Source organism: Mauremys reevesii, linkage group 27 (genome assembly GCF_016161935.1).
Source record: "Mauremys reevesii isolate NIE-2019 linkage group 27, ASM1616193v1, whole genome shotgun sequence".
NCBI classification, from domain to species: Eukaryota; Metazoa; Chordata; order Testudines; family Geoemydidae; genus Mauremys; species Mauremys reevesii.
This window is the reverse complement of record NC_052649.1, coordinates 8,269,050-8,291,425: the sequence shown is the minus strand read 5'-3', so window position 1 is coordinate 8,291,425 and position 22,376 is coordinate 8,269,050. Positions and strand designations below refer to the sequence as shown.

The window sequence follows — 22,376 nt, the reverse complement described above, 5'->3', positions numbered from 1 at the left end:
CTTTAAGGACAGGGTAAGGGGAATAAACACACTGTTATCACCATTGTTGTCTGTCATAATTAAAACATGAGGGTTACCAGAGCCATCTTCAACTTTCTTCTCATGCTGTCTACGAGCTTTGATCCCGGGGTGTGGGAGTAGGTGGAGAATGATCTTGCGCTCCCAGCCTCCTCTGCCGGTGTTCCACGTCCAAAGTACCCAGCGAATTAATTGGCGGGATGGCTCTATATCATTTGCTTAGTAGAGATGCTGCAGGGCCAGCTGCAGGAATGTTGCAGGATGAAATTCTCCAGCCTGAATTATGCAGGAGGTTAAACTGGATGATCATAGCGGGCTCTTATGACCATAAAAATGAGGCCCCTCGGTGCTCACTGTTTTCTATTCTTTTGAGTTGTGGATGGAGCTAGTTGCAACATTGGCAGGGGTGGGCAGCGCTGCCAACATGTAAAAAATGCCAGCCGCTTTCCGTCTGCGGGGTTTGAAAACGGCCGGCCGGCCTCTCGGTGCTTTGCAGTTTTGGTTTTTGCCGATCGCTGTATTGAAGATTTTTCCTTCTGGAGCCCTCCCCCGCCTTCTCCCTTTTTTCATGTCCTTTTTGCCACTGAATAAAAGGGCACGTGAAAGGAAAAGTGATCAGCTGGAAATCTGGAAAAACCCACTAACAATTTGTTGAAAAAACGGAAAATTTAAAAGAAGGAAAAAAGTCAAAGATTTGTGCTAATGTCTGAGTTTGCAAGGAGAGTGCGTTTTTCAGGGAACACATTTATTGTTCACATAACAGTGACCAGCTTGTGGTTACTGACTTACTATTAAAGGTAGACACCGCTGCAGGCGTGCCGGGGGGGCTCTCTCAGATTGCCCCAGAACCGTCCAGCTGAGAAGGGAACAAGACTCTGGCAAGTGAGTTGTCAGCCCCGTTTTCGTGGCACGTGGGTTTTCACACCCGGAGTGCTCACCCCTCCCGCCCCGGCACGGTCAGCAAGAGCCGAGCCGATCCACCGCCTGAGGTGCTGGGGCACGGACAGCGCTTGTTCCTGGCATGCTTAAAATTGCCATAGGTGACAGGTTTCAGAGTGGGAGCCGTGTTAGTCTGTATCAGCAAAAACAACGAGGATCCTTGTGGCACCTTAGAGACTAAGACATTTATTTGGGCATAAGCTTTCGTGGGCTAGAACCCACTTCATTGGATGCCGGATTCATCGGGTGACTGTGAACGTTGAAATCTCCAGGGCACTTCGGAGCCGAAAGCAACTCAGCTTTTTTGCCTTTTTTGCCCATTTCTTTGCCTTAAAATCCGTCTGTTCTAGAGCTGGGGTCTCTGGGAAGTTTAGCTGGGCCTGAGGCTGAGTCCCGGGAACGGGAGGGGTAGAGTTTGCAAAGCTGCGTGTTCTGTAACTCGCTCGCTGCTGCCTGGGCTCCCTCCCCCAGTGCCCTGGGTCTCTTCTGGGAAGGCTGGGCAGGTGGGTCGGTAAGAGGCTGTTGCCAGAGGTAGGAATTATGGACTTCGCCGTCCTTGTTGTATTTGAGCCTCTGAGCTCACCTCGTGCGTTACAAAATCACGAGATTGGCTCGAGAATCCCGAGACTTTGCAAACAGTTGATGGCGGGTGCTGTTTCTTTGCCTCCTGGCCTTTGAGCCTGCTAGGAATCAGGCTGTCAAGCAAAGGGTACTACTCCATTGTTATGCAGGCACTAATGGATCACAGAGGCAGATTTATGAATGTCAATGTGGGCTGTACAGGAAAAGTTCACAATGCCAGAGTTTTTCACCACTCTGGAGTCTACATCCATGGACAGGCTAGGACACTATTCCCACCCAATGACATTGACATAAATGGTGTTACTGTCCCCACTGTTATTCTAGGGGACCCTGCATATCCTCTTTTGCCTTGGTTAATGAAACCATACCCTGATGTCAAAGACCCTGGCGAAAAAAGATTTAATTACATTGTAAGCAAGTGTAGAATGGTTGTTGAATGCGCTTTTGGCAGATTAAAATCACGTTGGAGGTGTTTACAGACCCGTTTGGATGTCAGTGTCATCAATGCTGTCCGCATTACTGTGGCTTGTTGTGCTCTTCACAACCTTTGTGAAGCCAGAGGTGAGCCATTTTCCCCTGAATGGACCTCTGACAGCAAGGGAACACAGAATTGGTACCCTCAGCCAGAAAGTGCAGCTATCAATGCAGGAGCTGATTGCACCCAAGCAGCAAATGTAAGGGATGCTTTGTGTGCTCACATTATGGACTTGCATGGCCCGGTGGAAGAGGGGGAGTAGCACCTGTACAAATGTGCTGGCTGGAAAAACTGGCTCATTCTTGGGAGGGAGATGGTCTTGATCGTCATGCTTGATCAACATGAAAAATAAATTTGTGTTAGGTTGAGGGTAGCAAATAGAGGAATACTGTTTGTTTTATCATGCTTAATTGCTCCATAACATGTTTTTACCTTCATCTCAAATCCTGACTGTATGATGTGATGCACTGATAGCAATAAACTTTCTTGAAAACATAAAAAAAAAAAAAAAAAAAAAAAGCAAAAAAAAGCTTTTCTCCATACCCCGAGGGCTGGAAATGTGCAGTTGATGTAAAGCTGAGAGTCTCATGCAATCACCTCACTCTAGCAACAGGGGTTTTAAGAGAAACCTTGAAGAGCAGGAGGCTTGGGATTAAATCAGGGGAGCTGGCCGCACGTGGCTTGGTTTGTCGGTTTCCTTTCAACTGCAGGGTCCAGTCTGCCAACCCTACCAGGCTGCAATGGTTCCACTCGAGACAAGTCCTTGTCTAATACCTGGGGAGGTTCGTGTCCTTTATTATGTGTATTTTGGGAGCACTGAGTGGCCCCAACCAGGACCAATACCTCAGTGTCCTGGGTGCCGGACGGACACGTAGGGAGAGATGGTCCCACCCCCGAAGAAGATCCTTGTCTGTGAAATAATGCACGTTATTTCCCAAGAGAAACGCCCTGTGTCTGTGGTGGGCAGACCAGCAAAGCCACTGAGCAGCTAACCCCTGAGTTGCGCGTCTAACGTTGTGGTGCTGTCGTATGTGCCGATGGACAGGCACCTCCTTCGCCAGAGCCCCCGGGCAGCGTCTGGTGAGCGAGGCGTTACGGAAGCAAGTGTGCATGGCCATTTAGTGCTCTGCGTGGCCCGGGAAACGAGGTGCAGCTGACAAGCAGCTTTGGTGCCGTAGTTTCTGGTCTGGAATGTTACCTGCCCATCTGAGCGTGCTGGCCGCCCCCCCTGTTCCGTTCGCTCCCCCGAGTGCCGGGCCTGGCGAGGTTGGAGTTTGGGCTGACTCGGATCTCGGACGGGACTGCCTGGCAGCTGAGAGCAGAGGGAGCGACTGGGAGTAGTGAGTGACTGTGCCCAGCAGGGGTTTGCAGAGTGAGTTCTGGCCATGTGGTGCTAAAAAAAGCCACAAGATGAGCAAAATTATCGACTGAGTCACAAATAATTCACCCGCTGCTTTAGTCACCAGCCGATTCTAACCCGGCATTAAGTGTGCTGCTGAGGGCGCATAACCTGAATTCTAATCGGGTTAAACTGACGTGCCTGGAGGAAATAAAGCGCTGCTCTTGCGTCCGCAGCTCCAGATGGATCATCGGCTCCGTGCACGACCCGCTGCCGCTGGAGATGCTCAGTTACCGACGCTCCTTAACGAAGAGCGCTGATGAATGGCACCGGAGGAGGCATTGTCAGGAGCCGAGGTGCGGTTCTTAAATAGGAGCGGGATGGTGAGGCAGCTGGTGTGCTGCAAGCCCGGCCCTCGCGCTCCCCCCTCCGTCTGTGTCCGCTTGTCTCTTGTCGTTTGACATGGGCTCTTTGGGGTGGGGGCCGTCTTTCCATGTGTGCGCGGTGCCCAGCACGGGGAAGCCCCGATCCCCACCGAGGAGCTGCTGTGACTTGAATAATTCAGTCTCCGCAAGGCTGCAGGGTGATGGCAGGGTCTGGAGTTCTAGACAAACCTTTTCCTGCTTGAAGGACAGGAGCTCGGCCTCTGGGGGGATACGTGGGGGGGGGGGAGGTCTGGTGTCGGGGCTCCTCGGTTCTCCTCTTCCCTCTGGGAGGGCTGCGTGGTCTAGCAGCTAGAGCAAGGGACGGGTAGTCGCGTTGTTCGTGATTTAGTCCTGGCTCTGGGAGGGGAGTGAGCGGGGCAGGGGAGGATCAGGACTCCTGGGTTCTAGTCCCGGCTGGGGAGGGTAGCGAGGGGGCGGGGGGGGGCCAGGACTCCTGGGTTCTAGTCCCGGCTGGGGGAGGGGAGCGAGCGAGGTGTTGAGGGGTCAGGACTCCTGGGTTCTAGTCCCGGCTGGGGGAGGGGGGGGAGGGGAGGGGAGGGAGCGGGGCGGGGGGGGTCAGGACTCCTGGGTTCTAGTCCCGGCTGGGGGAGGGGAGGGAGCGGGGCAGGAGGGGGGTCAGGACTCCTGGGTTCTAATGGCAGAGCAGCGGCTGGTACTCAGGACTCCTGGGCTGCTCCCCGAGCTGCTCCCCGAGCCTGCTGGCGCCTCACTGCTGTGACCGTGGGAGAGTCCCTCCCCTCCCCGCTGTGGGGCTGCACAGGGGCGATACGAGCTGCCTCTCCCGGGGAGCCCCTTGTGGGCTGCTAGACAGGGCCGGCTCCAGACCCCAGCGTGCCAAGCGCGCGCTTGGGGTGGCATCTCGCGGGAGGGCGGCAGGCGGCTCCGGTGGACTTCCCGCAGACGTGCCTGCGGAGGGTCCGCTGGTCCCGTGGCTCCGGTGGAGCATCCGCAGGCACGCCTGCGGGAGGTCCACCGGCGCCGCGGGACCGGCGACCTCCACGGCGTGCCGCCCTGCTTGGGGCGGCGGAAATCCTAGAGCCTCCCCTGCTGCTGGAGCTGCTTCCCCGCTCCGAGGCGGAAGGAGAGATTATTGCTCAGGTGTCAATGACCAGCAGCAGCTGAGGCTGTTACTGGGCCCCCCAGACCCGCTTACCCGGCACTCTGCAGGCGGGAGAGCGTCGTGCCAGAAATCGCTCGAGTGGGGGCTGAATGAAACCCGCCCCAGGCTCGGAGAGGGCCCAGTGGCGGAGCGCAGGGGCGGCCCCACCACGTGGGGGCGCTGGGCGCTCCCCGGAGAGTGAGACCGCGGCGGCTGCAAGAGCACGTGGGAGGGAATCCAAGTGGGGACCAGTCGGCGCCTGATAACGTAGAGGGATCCTCTCCTCACGCTGTTTGGTGGCTGCGAGGGCTGCTGGGAAACCAGAACTCCGCCTGGCGGGAGAGTTTGAGGTGTCGGTGTTGGATTTTCTCCTGCAGCAGAATGGCACTGACGGCTTTCGATGGTTCTGGTTAAAAACTCTCTTTCTTTCCCTCCCAGGCTAGCCAGGCTGCGGGGGCGCTCCCCTGGGAGGCGGGAGAGCCAGGCTGCGGGGGCGCTCCCCTGGGAGGCGGGAGAGCCAGGCTGCGGGGCGCTCCTGGGGCGGGAGAGCCAGGCTAGCCAGGCTGCGGGGCGCTCCCCTGGGAGGCGGGAGAGCCAGGCTGCGGGGGCGCTCCCCTGGGAGGCGGGAGAGCCAGGCTGCGGGGGCGCTCCCCTGGGAGGCGGGAGAGCCAGGCTGCGGGGCGCTCCCCTGGGAGGCGGGAGAGCCAGGCTGCGGGGCGCTGCCACAAATCAAGCAGAGCGTGGGCTTGAACTGCATTCGCCGTGAGTGCCCTGGGCAGCCCTGGGCTGGGTTTGTCTCTCTTCCACCTCCAACCCAGGGGAAGTTGAAGTTCGTCGTGAAAGAGCCTTGGTTTCAACTCAACTTTGAGGAATGAGCATTTTGGATTAAAAAAAAAAGTTTTTCTGTTGAAAAATTCCTGACTAGCTCTTAGGGTTAGTTTTCTGTTGGTTGTGTGGTTAAAGTAGGAAGCTGGGAGCCAGGGCTCCTGGGTGCTGTTTGTAACGCTTGGGTGAGGAGGGAGGTCTTGTGGTTACAGTAAGGGGCCAGGGAGTCCGAACTCCTGGGTTTTATTGCCAGCTCCGTAAAAGGACCATGCTCCAATGGCTAGAGCCAGGGAGCTAAGAGTCAGGACCCTGGGTCTGTCCTGTCTTCTGGCCAAATATTCTCTGCGTGATGCCGGGTGAGTTCCTTCCTTCTCTGTGCCTGTTTCACCATAGGAGTGACAACACCCATTTCCCAAAGGTATCGTGAGCTTTAGTAAGTGAGTGTTTAAAGTGCTTTGAGATCCTGGGATTGCTGGTCATTTGGAAAGGTGACGTATTAATATTATTGTCTGCTGTCCATATAGACATTTCACTCACCTCCCAGGTGTTCCTTAGCTTGCTTCATGGCCACTTGCTTAGTTCCTCACGGCTCTGCTCCATTCCGAACTTGGTAACCCACCTGAAACAGCAGAAGCTCCCAGGAGAACTGCAGTGGAGCTGAGCGGTGCAGTCCCTGGAACTGGCAGTGTCTGCGTTTATGATACATCGTGCTGCAGCACAAAGCGGTTCTTGTGCGCTTTTTACACAGTCCCGATCAAGGCCAGTTACTCCCAAGAAGTCCCTTTTGATGGATAATTTTAAGCTTTATTGTTTGTAAGTGGAAGTCAAATGTAGGACAGGTCCGAATGTTCCGTGAGAAACGTGCTTTGATGAAAAACGACTTTCATCCGAATTGAAATTTTGCAGACAATATCCATTTTCTATGAAATGCTCAGATTTTCTTGAAGGCTTCCCACTTCCCCCTCTCCCTGCTTCTTGGCTGAAAACTGTTTTTTTTGTGTTTTGATGGAAACATGAAAATTTTTGAAGAAAAATTTTGATGAAAACACACAGAGTTTTGGTTTTTCATTGAATTTTGTTGCAGCTGTAGTAAAAACTTTTCTGAAAAATTCCTGGCAGAGGCAAGCACCTGAATAGGCCTCCGGGAACCGCAGGGATGGGGCATTGTATGAAAACCGGAGCAGAGGAGCTTCAGTTCATCCCAGGAACGTGACTTTTATAAATACCTCTTCAGCACCGTTTGCAGCCCAGCCAAACTGAACAGCTCACGGCTGGGGCTGGCGCGTGCCAGACGCCTGTCGCTCCAAGCAGGAAACCCTGTTGGTGAGTGACGATAGAAGGAGAGTGAGGCACGAGGAGTAGCTCCGAGATGCCCGCTCCAGCAGCCCAGAGGGTGAGTTCTCCCAGCATCGCTGTTTTGCCTGTTGCTTGTGTAACGGAAGAGGCGAGAGCCGAGTCTGTTCGGATGCAGGTGCGGGATGGCTCTAAGATGCCAGTTTGAATGCAGCCGGATTGGGAGGCACCAGGAACCACGATGGTCTGACTTGATGGCTGTTCGGTGCCCTGCGTTTGCTTGGTCGGTAGCAGGCAGGTGGGACTGGTGCAGAGCTCCTGGCTCCATGGGTGGAGATGGCCCTGCTAGGTCAGGACTATGGCCTGTGGGCTGCTGCCCGTATCTTCCCTGTCCTGGGTTCATGAGAGCCTCTCCTTGATAGCACGGTGCCTTGGTTTGGGTCTAACGGTGGCTGCTGCCTCTGCGACCCCAGTTCTGTGCCCTTTGTGCCAGCCACCCTCTTGGCCGCGTGAGCTGCTCCGGCTTGTGCTAGAGAACCCCGGCTCTGCAGCTGGTGGCTCCAACAGGCTCTCGTCCACTCCGGTGCATCGGCAGGGAGCGGGACCTGCAGCTGCTGGCGTTATCCGCCGCCCGCAATACCCACGGGCAGCCCCATTCGGACCGGCGGCCGGGGAGTGCGGTGAGCCGACTGTCATTGCTGCTCTGTGGCCCTGTTGCTCCTGCATGAACAGCGTCTCCTGGACTCTGATCCCAGCTTGACGAGCTTCCTTATCCCACCGGTCCCTGCAGCGCGTAAGAGGGGCTGTCTCAGGGCAGGGAAGAGTTTGTGTGGCTGACTCATTGCGGCGTGTTCAGGCCTGGCCTTCGGGTGTTTTCCTGATGACAACGTCCTTCATGCCCCCCGCCTGGCACCGCAGACAGCCCTTCGTCTCCCCATTAGCCCCTTCTGCCTTTTGGGGGCCTCCTGCCCGTGACCTGTGCCGTTCAGCCACTCGGGCATGGCTGCAGCCAGTCCAGCCACTCATGGCTGAACTGCTGGTAGCCGCGGGCCAGCACAAGGGGCTTGGCCGTCTCCTGGGCACGCTGCCGAGAGGCGCCCCTGGGCGGCCCCCGTCCAGCATGGCCTCTCCTTGTGGGGAGAGTAGGGGTCCGTAGAGCGTAGTGCTCCTTAGACGCGAGGCTCTCTTCGGGGGTGTCTGTGTGTGACTGGCTGCCTGTCTCCCTCCCGTGTGTGCGCTCCCATGCGCCCTTCCAGAGCTCAGCTCCCTGCCAGAGCCGAGGAGCCCCAGATCGGCACCTACATCAGCTTTCAGCTCCATAGGTGCTTCCCCTGTCAAAACAGAAACAGGGGGCTCCTCACATTACTCCTCCCCCCAGCTCAGACAGCAGGAAATGCCCCTTCAAGCCACTGCAGCAGCTCTGGGTTTGGTGAAAACGTTTGCAGCCCGGAGCTGATTGAGTGGCGACCTCTCACCACGGGGCACCTGGTGTTGGGGCTGGGCAGCCGCTGGGATTCCCAGCTGGGATTCCTGCCTGTAGCACACACATCAGATGCAATTTGCATGATTGTTTCTTGGCTGCCTGCACCCATTCTTGTCTGTGCAGGTGGCCTGGTGCCCACTAATGAGCTGGTGCAGACCCTTGGCTCAGGCAGGCCGTGCTGCCTGGTGATAGTGCATCCCAGGGCAGGGAGCAGGGCTTGTGAGCAACCTTTTGCCAGGGGTCTGCTCTGGCCGCTTCACCTCCATCCCCTGTGTTTCCAGGTGCCTGTCACATGTAATGCATGGACAATAATCTATTTGCTGTCCCAGCATCCCAGCCACTAGATCCTGCACTTAGCTGGGGCTAACAGCTGATGGGCAGTTTACAGCCGGAATATTGGAAAGGCTGTTTCCTCTGTTGTGCCCAGTTGGCATGGAGTGTCCCCGAATATCCTTTCTCCATCATTACCGCTAATTGGGAGCATCCGGGTGTGTCTGCGTGAGCCACTCTCTCCACTCATCCTCCGGTCTGAATCGTGCACAGTCCAGCATCTGTCACATCCCAGACATCACACGTGCTGGGGTGGGGAGGGCTGGGCAGTGCTTAATTTGTGCCAGGGCCCGGCGGTTCGGAGCCCCGCGGCGCCTCCGGGCCCGGCGGTTCGGAGCCCAGCACCTCTGGGTGCCGCATCAGTTATGAAAGTGAAAAAACCGCTTGAGCCCTGGCCCCTCTTTCGTTCCTGGGGCTGGGGGGGAAGGCAGAGGTAAGGCCTGCTTGCCCGTCAGCGTGTTAGTGTCCCGCAGTGACCAAGGGGAGCCGAGCCTAGTTCAGCTGGGCTCTGCAGGGCTCCAGGCAAACCAGAAACTCCCAACAAAGCCCAGAGGAACCAGGCAAGCTGCCTGGGATTTGCACAGACCCAGAAACGTTGCAGCGTTTCAGGACAAAAGCCTGAACTGGCTGAGTTGACGGGACATTTGCTTCTGTTGGCACAGGCACTGGCAGAGCAGAGTGCTGATTTATGCACTGAGATCAGCCCTTCCTTCACCCAGGAGCTCCGGGGGTTCTGCACCTGGCCGGACGCCCTGGGGGGAGCTGTGTGGATCCCCCCACGAGGCTGAGTCTCCAGGCAGGGGCAGTCCGCTCAGGAGCATGCATGCATCTAAGCCGTCCAGCAGCACAGACCTGCAATGGCCCCCCCCTACTCAGCAGGTTTTCCTGTCGTCTCTGGAGACGCTTTGCAAGTGTTCAGTGGGACTGTCTCAGCTGGTAACTGCGTGTTGATTTAGCCCTGCAAACAGCTTGGCGACATGGCCTCGAACCCACCCCTTGCTCGCCGCAGGTTGCACTTGGTTGGCCATTGGGTCACTGGCCAGATGCAAAGAGGCGTGGGCTGTGGCATTGCACTCGCTGGCGAGGCTTGGCATTCGCTGTTCAGTGAACCGGTTCAAATGAGTTGGCAAGACGTGTGTAGACGCTTTCACTGGGACAGGCTCTTAAAGGCTCGTCAGCCAGCAGGCGAGGAAACGAGGGGCGTGTGGTGTTGGCAATGCGCCCGGTTGACAGACTGTGCATGGAGACTTGGCATGCAGTGCCGAAACAGGGCTCTTCGGAGGTCCTGCAAGGTCCAGGCGCCATTGTGCTAGATGCTCCATGGAGCTCACCATTTAACACACAAGACAGGCAGAGGGTGGAGAGGAAACAAGGCACCGAGAGGGGAAGAAGTGACTCAGCTGGGAACTGAGTCCAGGTCTCCTGCTCACTAGGTCACGCTGCCTTTCAGCACCGACCTGCTGAGCAGGGCACGGCATGCATGGGGCTGTGGACCCAATCAGGGCCGACCAAGGCCAGCTTTTCAGAGGAGAGGGATTGTGTCCAGGGCCCACGGAGCTGTAATGGGAAGTAGGAAATACTAATAAGCAGGACGAAGTTGAGCAGAGCAAAAAATGTAGTTTGACTCTTGGTAAATCTCCTCCTGTAATAGCTCCCAGGTCCTGTGTTCTCCCGGAACCTGCCGAAGTCTGAGACTGCGTGTGCAGTTTGTGTTAAGTTACAGATTGGCGCGGCTGGGAGAAGCGGGCTGGGGGCGGTGCTCAATGCTGCCTTTTTGCAGTGAATGTCCCGTGTTTTCTGGGGCAGGGAGACCAGCAGCTTTTCGTGAATATGGTCCTGTCAGACAGGAAAGCTGAACTGCTACGGCTTGTTAAACAGCGTGACTAGTGCTGCTCAAACCCGACTATCGGAGCTGCGACGTGGGTTGCTCCAGCTCAGGTTTTCCAGTGTCGTTTGGACACACGTGCTTTTCCGCCTGCGTAGCTGTTCCTCCTTCTAGCAAGTCAGATGTTACTACCCTGACAAGAGGGGCTGGGTGACGCCAGGCCCAAAGGGAGTTAGAGCTACGTGATTGGGAAGTAATGAGGAAAGCTGAGACAATACGGTACGCGCAGGAGATTAATTCAGGCTAGGACGATTTTTCTGATTAGAGGTTTTATCCTCTAGCCAAAGAGCAATGTTACGTTTATTAGCCCACATCCAGGAGACATTGAAAGACGCGGACAATTAATTCTCATCTGCCCCGTTTAATTTCCTGCCTACTGGTGATGGCTTCTTAGCAGTACAAAGACCAGTTGACTTTTCAAGTGAGCTGGAAATGAATTGAGGCAAAAGGGCAGCGTTCCTGCTTTGTGATGTCACCAGACGCTTGGGGCCGAGGGCTCAGAAGGCCCCAGAAGCACCGAAGAGGTGCTCGGTGTTCCCCAGGAGCCAGTGGGGTGTGAGAGGGGAGTCGAGGCCCCAGAGGTTTTAATAGCACCTTGAAGACTTAAGCCAGGGGTGGCCAACCTGAGCCTGAGAAGGAGCCAGAATTTACCAGTGTGCATTGCCGAAGAGCCAGCCCCCCATCAGCTCCTGCCCAGCGCCTCCCACCCACCAGCAGCCGCCGATCAGCGCCTCCCCCTCCCCACACCTCCCGATCAGCTGTTTCGTGGTGTGCAGGAGGCTCTGGGTGGGGAGGAGGAGGAGCGAGGGCCTGGCAGGCTCAGGGGAGGGGACAGGAAGGGGTGGAGTGGGGGCAGGGCCTGTGGCAGAGCCAGGGGTTGAGCAGTGAGGCCCCCCCCCCCCGGCACATTGGAAAGTTGGCGCCTGTCGCTCCGGCCCCGGTGTCGGTGTCTATATAAGGAGCCGCATGTTCACTTCTGAAGAGCCGCGTGTGGCTCCGGAGCCCTGGGGTGGCCACCCCTGGGTGAAGCGGTGCAGCGTTTCGCTGTCTGACGGAGGGTGACGCGCATCCCAGGGCAGGGGGCCAGCGCTGGCCTACGCACCACGTTTTCTAGACATTAAATAAATATTCCCATTCTCATCCCCCCGCCAACCCCGAACTCCACATCCTCTCTCCCTGACAGCCGCTCTGGGTGTCTGTACTTTGTCACCTCCGGTGGCCTGGGCAGTCGATCGTTGATTTCCAACGCTTTTTAGAATTTCAAACTCTCCAGTCACATCCCCTCCAAATCCTTGTTACAACCCTCTGGAAACTCACGAGTTCCCAGGTTCTGGGATGCACTGTGTCAGCGAGCAGGTGGGGGTTGGGGGGGGGGTGTGCCGGGGGCCAGGCGGGGGTTATGGGAGGATTGTGCAGCGGAGCGGGGGAGTTATGGGAGAGCTGTGCCGGGGAGCAGGCGGGAGTCGTGGGGGGGGCAGTGCCGGGGAGCAGACGGGGTCATTGGGGGGCAGCATGCCGGGGAGCACACGCCTGTTAGGTTTGCTCTCTGCAGCGAGAGTGGCTGTGCGGCCCCTCACACACCTGAAGGATTCCATCATGGCCCGGAAGGTTTAATAATTCTGCTAGATATATACAAACACCATCATTGGCTTAGACTAATCCCCCCCGGGGGCCTGGCTGCCAGCCAGTGAACATTAGCAGCCTGCATGGGGGACGTGAGACAGCCAGTGCCGAGTATCAGAAGCAGCAGAGTTCTCGCGCTCAGAGTCGTTCAGGTGACGCTGAGGTTCCCAGGTTGTGGATGATAAAAGCAGCGGGTGGGGTGGAATTAGCCCATTGCTGAAATATTTACTGCACCAGAAAGCAAGTAAGAATCCAGCAGTAACCTCCCTGGGGGGCACATTTATAAATCAGACATTGTCTCTAGGCTGCAGAATGTTTCCTGCGATTGATTTGCGTGAAACAGACCTGCAGGGGAAAGCAGAGTCTGTCGTTCCAAAGATGTTTGCATCAGAGTTTCTAGGGCCATGTTTCAGGGGTGGTCTCTTGAATGATGCTTTGTTGTTGTTGTATGACAAGTAGCATGGCTAGAGGCCCCATGCAGATCAGTGCCAGATTGTGGTAGGTGCTGCGTGTTACGCTCACAGCATATGTGCTGTGAAATTGTGAAAACCCAAAGCCACACTAGCTGGAAGGAAGCAATGTAACGACTTTATTTGTCAGACTTCAGGACAGTAACAGAAAACCTCAAAACAGAGGGAGATGAAGCAGGCTGCTCTCTAAAGCAGAGGCACAACTCTCCTCACCTTCTAGGCTGTGACTGCGTCTGATCACGTTTCCCTACAGAGTCTTCAATCACAACTCTACAAATTATGGTGCTAGCTTGTAGTTTCAACACAGTTTTAATATATGGAGATGTACCTATCTCACAGAGCTGGAAGGGACCCCGAAAGGTCATTGAGTCCAGCCCCCTGCCTTCACTAGCAGGACCAAGTGCTGATTTTTGCCCCAGATCCCTAAGTGGCCCCCTCAAGGATTGAACTCACAACCCTGGGTTTAGCAGGCCAATGCTCAAACCACTGAGCTCTCCCTCCCCCTGTTTTCCATGCCCAGGCTCATAGACTTCAAGGCTAGAAGGGACCATCGTGATCATCTAGTCCAACCTCCTGCCCATGGCGGGCCACAGAACCTCCCCACCCTTCCTGTACTAGGTCCATAGACTCAGAGCAAGAGACAGTGCCTGCCCCAGAGAGTTTGCAGTCGACAAGGCAGACAAAAGGACGTGAGAAAGGAAGTTTTATTATCCTCATCTGTAAAAATGGGGAACTGCGGCCCAGAGAGCTGAAGAGCCGGGTTCAGGAAAGCACGCCAACGTGTGCTTAAAGCCATTCCCCGGTTCCGGACCTCAGGGACCTGCACCAGGTCACACGGGGAGTCTGGCGGAGTGCGAAATTCCCTGACCTCTGTTAGGCACCAGCCCCTACGCTCACGTTGATCCCTTCTGGTCATGAACTCCAGGAGCCAATGGCCCGTCCGGCTGGGAGGGGTGAAGATTTGTTGCCGCTTTTTGGTCTTCTAAAGTTGATGAATATCAGTTCAGGCAGTTGGATCTCGATGTCGATCCGATTGGTTTATAACTAGCTTGGCACCTTGCCGGTGGCGCATCACAGATAAACAATAACGGCTGGAGGGGGCAGCCATGGACGTGGTTTGATACCTCGTCCCGGGGGTGTCACCCGTGGGGCTGACCTCCCCTTTCCCTTCCCCCACTCCTTTTGCCTTGTGTCGCTCGTAAGCTCTTGAGGGCAAGGACTGACTCTAGCCATGTACGATACCTCGCACAATGGGGCCCTGATCTGGAGCGGAGCCTCCCGGCGTTGTCCCAATACAAACCATAACCTCTCCCGCCCGCTGCTCCTGGGGACTGGGAACAGGTCTGCAGACAGCCCAACCCGGGCGCTTTCATCCCGCACTCCAGTGCCGGCTCTCGCTCCCCGGGGGATCCCAGCTGAGCCATTGTGACACCCGGTGCCTGCGGAGGAGGGCCTGGGGTTTTGAGCCTTGGAGAGGAGGGAGGGTCTCTGACTATGGAGCTGTCTGCTGGAGGCGGTGGAAAAGCAAGTATGGAAGATCCTGAATTCTCTGTCAGCAACTCTCCCAGTAAACTCATTGTCTTCTCACGCTGACGAAAACCCTGGCCCCTTGCTAGGCTGGTAGCTAAACAACGCACCAGACGTCAGCTTCCTGCATCGTCCAGATTATTCGTTCCCTAGATGCCCTGCCCTTCTCCGAACAGCCTCCTTTGTGCGAGGGGGTGGCCATCTGGCCAAGGAGAGCCCCCCGTTTGTTCTGCCGCAGATCCAGACTCTAGCTGACGGCACTTGGGAGGTAGGTTGGCTCGTAACTGCAGAGCTTCTCACTCCTTGCTCTGACCCGGACGAGACTGGGCCCTCGCATGCAGGAGACAGGAGCAGCGCTCCGGTCCGCGCAGTGTTTTAATTTGGTCCCTCAGCCCTGCAAAGGCCGCCCCAGCCTCCTGAATGGATTCAGACAACCTGCCCGCACAACAACAAAAGCTTGATCCAAAGTAATTAAATTCCTTGATTGAGCGATGACGGAGCTGGCTCTCTTCTGAGGGCACTCTAAGCTCTGGTGCCACCTGCTCGCATTTATAGCACTGGGATAAAGATAGTAACAAACCCAGGGAGAGGCTGGTGCCCGCACAGTAAGTAGTTCAGATGCTGGTTACTAATTGCCTTGCAGGAAGCATTTTTCACAAGTTTCTCTCAGAAGGAAAGATAAGCAAAGACTTTGATTTAGCTCATTTTTCCCCCCGCTGAATGGAGCGGCTCTTTGATCACGTTGGGTTGAGGCTCCTGTTTGTATTATGGGGCTGTCAGAGCGGTGACATGACAACGTGTCTGCTGCACAGCTCAGACGAAATGAATTATTTCTTCCACTCGCTCTTTGTACCGTCTTGGGGGGAAAATGACTGCTCCCAGGATTAGCAGGCGGGCTTGCCAGCCAGCAAATCATCCGCAAACGCGAAGATTATGCGCTGCCCAGCATGGAGCGCTGAGCGGTGGCTCACAAAGGCTGAAGTAAAGGGCTAGTGGGAAGCATTGTCACAAGGGCCTGGAAGCAAATTGCTTCACCAGTTTATTTTCTTGCATTCATATGAAGATACTTTTCTGAAAAGGACGTTGTCAGGGAAAGCCTCTAGGACATCCTTCCAAAGGAGGAACTTACCACCCTGGGCCCTGATCAAGGAAGCAGTGTCACCGACCCTGTGTGCTCAGAAATCACGGGTCAGCCTCCCCCCCACCCCGAGTCATGAGATTGTCTTCAAAACGATGAGATTTCAAGAAGCCTGTCAAATGTGGGGTTCTTTTTATTTGTCATCTGGCTTTTGAGCTAGAGTCAGATTTCTCATGCATTTCTGTGCAACCGTTATTAGTATTCTCTATTGGTATCATTGTAGTGCCCCGGAGCCAGTCATGGACCAGGAGCCCCCCTGCGCTAGGTGCTGTACAAGCAGAATGAAAAGGCAGCCCCTGTCCCAACTATCTCAGTATAAGCCGAGGAAACCGAAAGCTGCGGACAGGGAGCGGCGGGATAATATTGTCTGAACAGACCAGACAGATACAGGATGCGGGTAGGGCTTTGACACACAAGCAGAGTGAACAGCGTGACTGTAGCAAAAGCCACATGGGCTGAAAACATAGGGCCAGATCCTCTGCAGGTGTAAATTGTCCTAGTTCCACAAGAAGTTACACCCGCTGAGGAGCTGCCCTTTTTGTAAACGGGAGCTGAGATTCTCAGGTCCTCACTTGTCTCCAGGAGCTGGGGCCTTAAGGCAAAACCACCAACTATTGCGAGGCGCGTTATTAACATCGCGAGAGTTGGCAACACCGGGAAGGCACTTGGGTGGGTGTTTCATTCCCGTTGAAATTGGTGGGATTAGGCACTTGGTTTAAGTGAAGCATCTGCGTAAGAGCTTCCGGAATTAGGCCCTTAATATGTATTGTTTGTTGTGATTATCTTGCTCACTGGACACTGTTTCTTGTGTTTACCGCAGCTAATGTAGGAAATCCTGCCCCATCCTTAAGGGTGGAGCTAAATCTCTACAACTTCAAAACAAGTTAAAGAAAATGCATGAAAATATTTTGTATCAGATTTGGTCAAACTTGTTTTTAGAAGTTAAGTGACCCATTTCAGTCTGAGTCTAGAGGCAGCTGTGAAAATGAGTATAAAGAAGAGTAGCCATTTAACGTAGAAATAATCAAAAATCTGCTTTTAAAATCCGTGTTTGATGTTAATTTTCTCTCCCCACAGACTGTTAACCACTTTGAGCCCATATTTGATGCATTTTGCTCATGGCAGTTGTGACACCAGCAGGGAAAGGGTTACTATTTTTCAGTTTGATTCTGCTTTCCATCTTGGGGGGAGGGGGGATTAGTTGTATTTAATCCTCCTTTGCCTCACTGAGGGAAGCATTTAGTGTAGCAGGCGATTTGCTGAAGGGAGAATTTGTGCTGAGAGGCACTAAAGTGTCTCCAGCTGCTACATCAGTTACAGTCTCCGATCCACACAGGCATAAGAGATGTCACCCACTCCCACCATTTTATGGGACGGTTCAGGGTGTTTGGTGTTTTCCTTGAAGCCAGAGCTCCTGGAGTCATGTGATAACAGGACACTCTCAGCTTTAGTGTTTGTAAGTTTCTAGACCTCATGGTTATAGGGAAAAGCTTGGAAACATGAACCCTAAAGGTTCAGAAATCAGAAGGCAAGTCTACATAACGGAGGGAAGGACCAGCCGCCGAATTGCCACCGAAGACTGGAGTGGTGGCGGTAGAGCTGATCGCGACCCCGGGGTTTTGGGTTTTTTTGCTGCTTGGGGAGGCAAAAACCCTGGAGCTGGCCCTGGGCACAGCTTACCTAACGCGGCTCCAGGGTGGCAGCGGCATGCACTGGGGCCAGGGCAGGCTCCCTGCATGCTGGCCCCGGCCCCGCGCTGCTCCCGGAAGCGCTGCGTCCCCTAGGAGGGAGGGCTCCGCGTGCGCTGTCCTTGCTGCGCCTCCAGGTACCTCCCCCTGAATCTCCCATTGTCTGCGGTTTCCCGTTCCCGGCTAATGGGAGCCCTGGGGGGCGGTGCCTGGAGGCAAGGGCAACACACGGAGCCCTCTACCCCCCACCCCCCCGCCTGGGAGCTGCAGGGACATGGAGCCGGCCGCTGCTGAGAGCGGCGCGGGGCCCACGGTGCCATGGCGGGGCAATCCTACGGGCCGGATCCAAAGCTCTGACGGGCCAGATCCAGCCCGCGGGCCGTACTTTTCCCACCCCTGGGTCAGTCTGTGGAACTCCTCACGTGCTTAACAGTTATAAAGTCACATTTGGGGAAGGAGCAACAAGTTAATTCCTAAAAATGTCCCTCTGCGAGCATACGCCTGGCCCTGGATTCCTTTTGGTGACCCTGCTCACCGTTCCTGTTCCGAGCAAGGATCCTGAGGCCCTCGTGCCTATCATGGCCCCAGCCTCAGCAGTTTGCACGGCTAGGGGAGCTGCTGCTGCTCTGTCGATTGGGTCACCGTTGTATTATTGGCGAGTCCAGGGGCGGCGAATGGTTGCTAGCATTGCTTTTCGGAGCCGGCAGCCCTTAGTTGGGAACAGCTGCCTGTTTCCAAGGGATGCTGACCCTTGTCTACAGTTACAAGCGACACACGCGGTGGAAATCGTAGAACTGTTTCAAATGTGGCACTCGAGTTTGTGTGGGCTGAAAAGTCAGTACCGTGCACACTGCCCTGTCCCCGCTTTCATGGACTCACAGGTGGCAGAGAGCAGTGTCTTGTGGTTAACAGGTGTGTCACGGCGCTTCGGAGACAGCGTCATTTCTAGTAAATGTTGGGTTTGGGTTTTTTTGGTTAGCTAGAAAATCGAAGCCGTAGGCCCTGTTCACATGGGCTTGGGTTTGCCTCTCTTTAAATGGGTACAGCACAAAAAATAGCTTCGTCTGGGCCTCATTTAGCAAGGCATATTCGTTGGCACTCCTTTTGAAGTGAGACTTTTAAAGTTTAATGGGATAATCTCACTCTGATTCCGGCAAACACAGAATCCAGGAATATACTGATGTCATCTTCAAAGAGCCCAGAGAGACAGCGCTCGGCGCGTCCAACGCTTCATCAGTCTAAATTTGTTTCCTTGAGGCATATGTTTGCCTGTATTTTCTTGAGAGGAAAATAGTCCTGGCAGGTTCACTACGGATACAGGTTATTGACATGGATTCCAGGGGCTGCTCTGCTGGTTTTTAATGGGAGCTGTTCTGTAACTTAATTGGAAACAAGTGCAGCTCTGTGGGAGCACGTGCCACTGCTCCTGTGTCTCCTGCGAGTGATTTATAATAAATGGCGCTGCTGCCTTGGACCTGCTCCGGGCATGACGCTGTTCATGCCGCGGCCCAAACAAGGTGTTGGCTACCTGGGGCCTGCTATTCGGAGGTGCCGAAGCTAATGGGAGCTGCAGGGGCTCAGCACTTCGGGAAAGGGTGAGGGGGAAACAGGCTCCATTAGCACCCAAAAAGCATTGGCCGCCTCCCAAGTTGTTGACCTTGGGCCTGATTCTGATCCAGGGTAAATCTGGAGTAAGGCTAGTGGAAGGGGGCGAAGGCGAAGGCTATCCAAATCGCTAATGTCAAGGGACTGAGATCCGGCCCTGAGTGCGATGGGAACTGCGCCCCCGGGTTGTAAAGACTGAAAGGACAATGACTAATGGATGCTTGTGTTCACTGATTATCTTCATCTATGTTGGGGTTTTATAGTGCCGCCCGTCACCGTAGTGTCTGGTCTTCCGGTGTAAAATCAGTAACAATAGCAAAGTCCCCAGTGCACTTCATGGAGTCTCTGGCATGTCTCCTTTTTCAGGGTAAGACTTCTGTGTAGGGTAGGTTTTTTTGAGAGGCAGAAGGGGCATCAGGGTAGGGGTTCATGGTGAAAGGGGGCATCAGGCTTGGGGTTCGGAGGTAGAAGCGGTGTCGGGGCTGGGGTCCAGGGGGATCTGGGCTGAGATGTGGGTTGGAAGGGGTGTTTTTGTGGGGAATATTTCATGGCACAGGAGAACTCAGCCCCTTGTAGGACATGGCCTCACAGCCTCACCCATTGTGCCGCTTCCGGAGAGTCTCCAGATGTGCTGAGCCCTGGTGAAAATGTGGCACTAAGTGGCCAGGCTAACGGGGAGAGCCGCTAAAGCGATTGTGTGGGGATTACTGTGAATGGGACACCGAGAAGAGCAGATTCCTAGAACTTAAAAAAAATCAAAAAAAAATCCCGTGTCATGTGTTTTAGTGTCAGGCTCATTATTTATGGATTTATGCGTGGGTCGCCATGAAGGTCAGGCTTTATTATACTCACCAGAGCCAACTCGGCGTGCAGAGGAGGGGGCCCGGCCACCTCCCAAGCGGTGCCAGGATTTAATTTCAGGGGGATTTTCAAACCTGTTTGTAGCGACTGGGAAGAGCCTTGAAGGAGCAGCGCGGCCAGAGCATGCACAGTGGCTGCATCAGGTTGCACGCCTCGAATCTATTTTGAGAGGCCGATGGCACAGACAGTGGGAGCTGCCCGATGCCATCAGCTGTAAAAACATTACAGCAATCAAAGGATTCTTCCAGCAGAACCCCCGGGATCGATTGCCCCGGCCGCGTAGACGGTGGCCCGACCGTTCTTCCCAGAAGCGTGTCTGCCACGCGCTGTGCTCCTGTCTGAGGGGAATACTGCCCATTCCTGCAGGGCCCTAAATTAGATCTGCATGCAATGATCTAGCTTGCTTGGGTGATGGATGGGGCAGTGGCTTTCCGGCAGGCCCGTGGCTTATTCTGTGCTCGGTTTCTGCCGTGGATAATAGCCTGTCTGCAGGGGGTTGGGAGGTGCCCAGATACTGTGGTGACAGGGGCCTGTTGAGCACCTGAAACAGAGAATTTGAGGCCCCAGGTCAGGAAAGCATTTAAGCATGTGCTGAGCCCGACTGAGTCAAGCTCGTGTTTAGGTGCTTTGGTGAACTGGGGCTTGGGTACATCTGTGCTGCAAAAACCCCAACCCCTATTCTGTGGTAGCGAGTCTCCGAGCCAGGGTCTGCACCCGCAGGTCCATGCAACGGCGTGAAAAATCGCCAGGTATTCATTCCCGCCCGGGGGTTTCAGAGCCCAAGCGGGAACGTCCACACTGCTAGTTTCAGTGCCGGCTGGGCCCTGGGTCTCGTTCCACGGGGTGTTTTCATGCAGTGTGGACGTAGGGGCTTGCCCCAGGTCATTATAGCAGAGCCGGGACTGACTCTGAAACTCCCCAGGATCTTAACCTCAGCTGTGGCCTCCCCTCCTGCCTAGTCCTAGGTATGGAGAGAGACCACAGCAGCGGGGTCCCGCCCTAGGCCGGCTGCATGGAAAGGTGTTACTGTGACCAGTTCAGGGCACATTTCTTATGCTCCTCATCTGCTGGAGTCCTCAGCAATTGATTCTGAGTGTAGGGAAAAGAGCCAAGGAAGAAGTAACATTGGCTGGTTCTATTTCATTTCCCCCCAGCTGACAAATCCGGTGTAGTCAGGGAACATCTTTCCTGCTACAGAGACAGCGAGAGAGCCTCCTTCTCTTCCACCTGGTCTAACGTGTGGCAGGCTCGCTCTTGACTGCTAGCAGGCCTGACTTGGGGGGCAGGTTTTCTGCGGGGAGTTGGCTGGCCACGGCCGAGATGAACAAGGCTGAAGCAGATGCCCTGGATTTCTGGGGGAAAGACGCTGCGCTGAAGCCAGGCAACAGCGGCTTTTACCACCTTCTCCTGAGGGTGGTAAGATGCTTGGGAGGCGTTTACGAAGACTCCGTGACTGAGGCATGGCTGGCACCAGGGATTTTTGCACCCGTGTAGCTGCCAGTGCAATCCCCAAGTGTAAACACACTGCACTGGTGCAGAGTGGGGCTGGCACCTGCTTTGAACCCCTCAACACTGGGGCACTGCGAACGTCCTGAAGGTAACCAAGGCTGTTCAGGGTGCAGCGGGTTGCTCTGCTCTGTCCTTTGTGCTGATATAGACAATCTTGCAAGGATCTTGTGATGCCTGCCCTAAACGTCCTGTCCCGTGCATCTCCCTGTCTGCAGTCTGCATGGCAGAGTTCAAAGGAAACAGCCAGATGAGGAATCTTTCTCTTCTCCATCTTTCCGATTCTGCCTTTTTGTGCTGTGCTAACGTTTGCAGCTGAATCTGTTTGGACTAACTGTCAAACTCTCTGCACATTCATTGGCTCTTGCTTTCCCCCATGCTGGTGCACGAGAGATTCGTGGGTTGTTTCCAGGATCTGTCAGTAGTCAGGCAAGACCTGGGTTCTCCTGCCTCGTAACAAGTCGCCAGAGGAAATAATGGAGCTAATCAGTGATCCCGGGACAGACGTTCCATGCCCAGGACAGCGCACCTCTGCCAAACCCACAGTTCCCTCATTTATGATTATAAAACAGAAGTAAAGTCCCACACACTTAGCCTGGCCTTTGACCACATCCTTTACTCTCTTGCGTCCCTGCTGGTCCCTGGTGAAGCTAGTTAATCAGCTAGGACTCAGTTCTCTGCTGCCCCGTTGTCTGCACCAGTGCAAGGTGCTCCCAGAGCGGAATGGGTCGGGTTTGGCGTCGCTCTGGGGTACCAGGGCAAGGTGACTGGCCTGCATCAGGGCCCAGTGGCAGCCGCCACCCCAAGTAATAACCAAGATCTGGGTAGAGGCTCCCAGCGTTACCAGTGTGGATGCTGCTGTGGTCATAAGAGTGCGCGTGGAGCTGGCCTAACAGAATAAGTGAGACCCCAAAGCACGCAGGAAGTTATCACAAGAGGTGAAAAAATTAACCCCCCACCCCGCCCCAGTGAGAATCCTTCTGGCCTGCTGCAGTTTGTCCGGAGTGAACGCAGAAGACAGCCCACATCATGCTGGTTTTCTGTTGGTGCAGGAAATAGACAGCCCTGGCACAACCGAGAGCTGGCGACGGTCTCCAGCTTCTCACCACACGGGCGTGTCTCAGGACTGCGGTCTGCTCTGTTCCTCAGTGGGGAGAGGTCTGTTCCTCAACGTGCAGGGCAATGTCTGCTTGGAATCAGAGGTCGTTTAAGGATAAGATTTGACCTGTGAGATTCCTAGATCT

The 22,376-nt window shown here is 55.0% G+C and overlaps 1 protein-coding gene across 4 annotated transcripts in view; it reads left to right on the top strand.

Annotated features, from left to right (window-relative positions):
* The window catches only part of LOC120392089 (zinc finger protein 385C-like), a 186,582-nt gene that overhangs the window by 28,048 nt on the left and 136,158 nt on the right, over positions 1-22,376 (top strand). For 2 of the 4 annotated variants that reach the window (XM_039516476.1, XM_039516475.1), the window contains exon 1: positions 3,610-3,709. The exons of the other annotated variants lie outside the window; for them this stretch is intronic. In XM_039516476.1, the coding sequence (XP_039372410.1) occupies positions 3,673-3,709 (37 nt within the window). In that variant the 5' untranslated portion in view covers positions 3,610-3,672. Of the gene's footprint in view, positions 1-3,609; positions 3,710-22,376 lie in introns of those variants that run through there. 4 annotated transcript variants of the gene reach the window in all.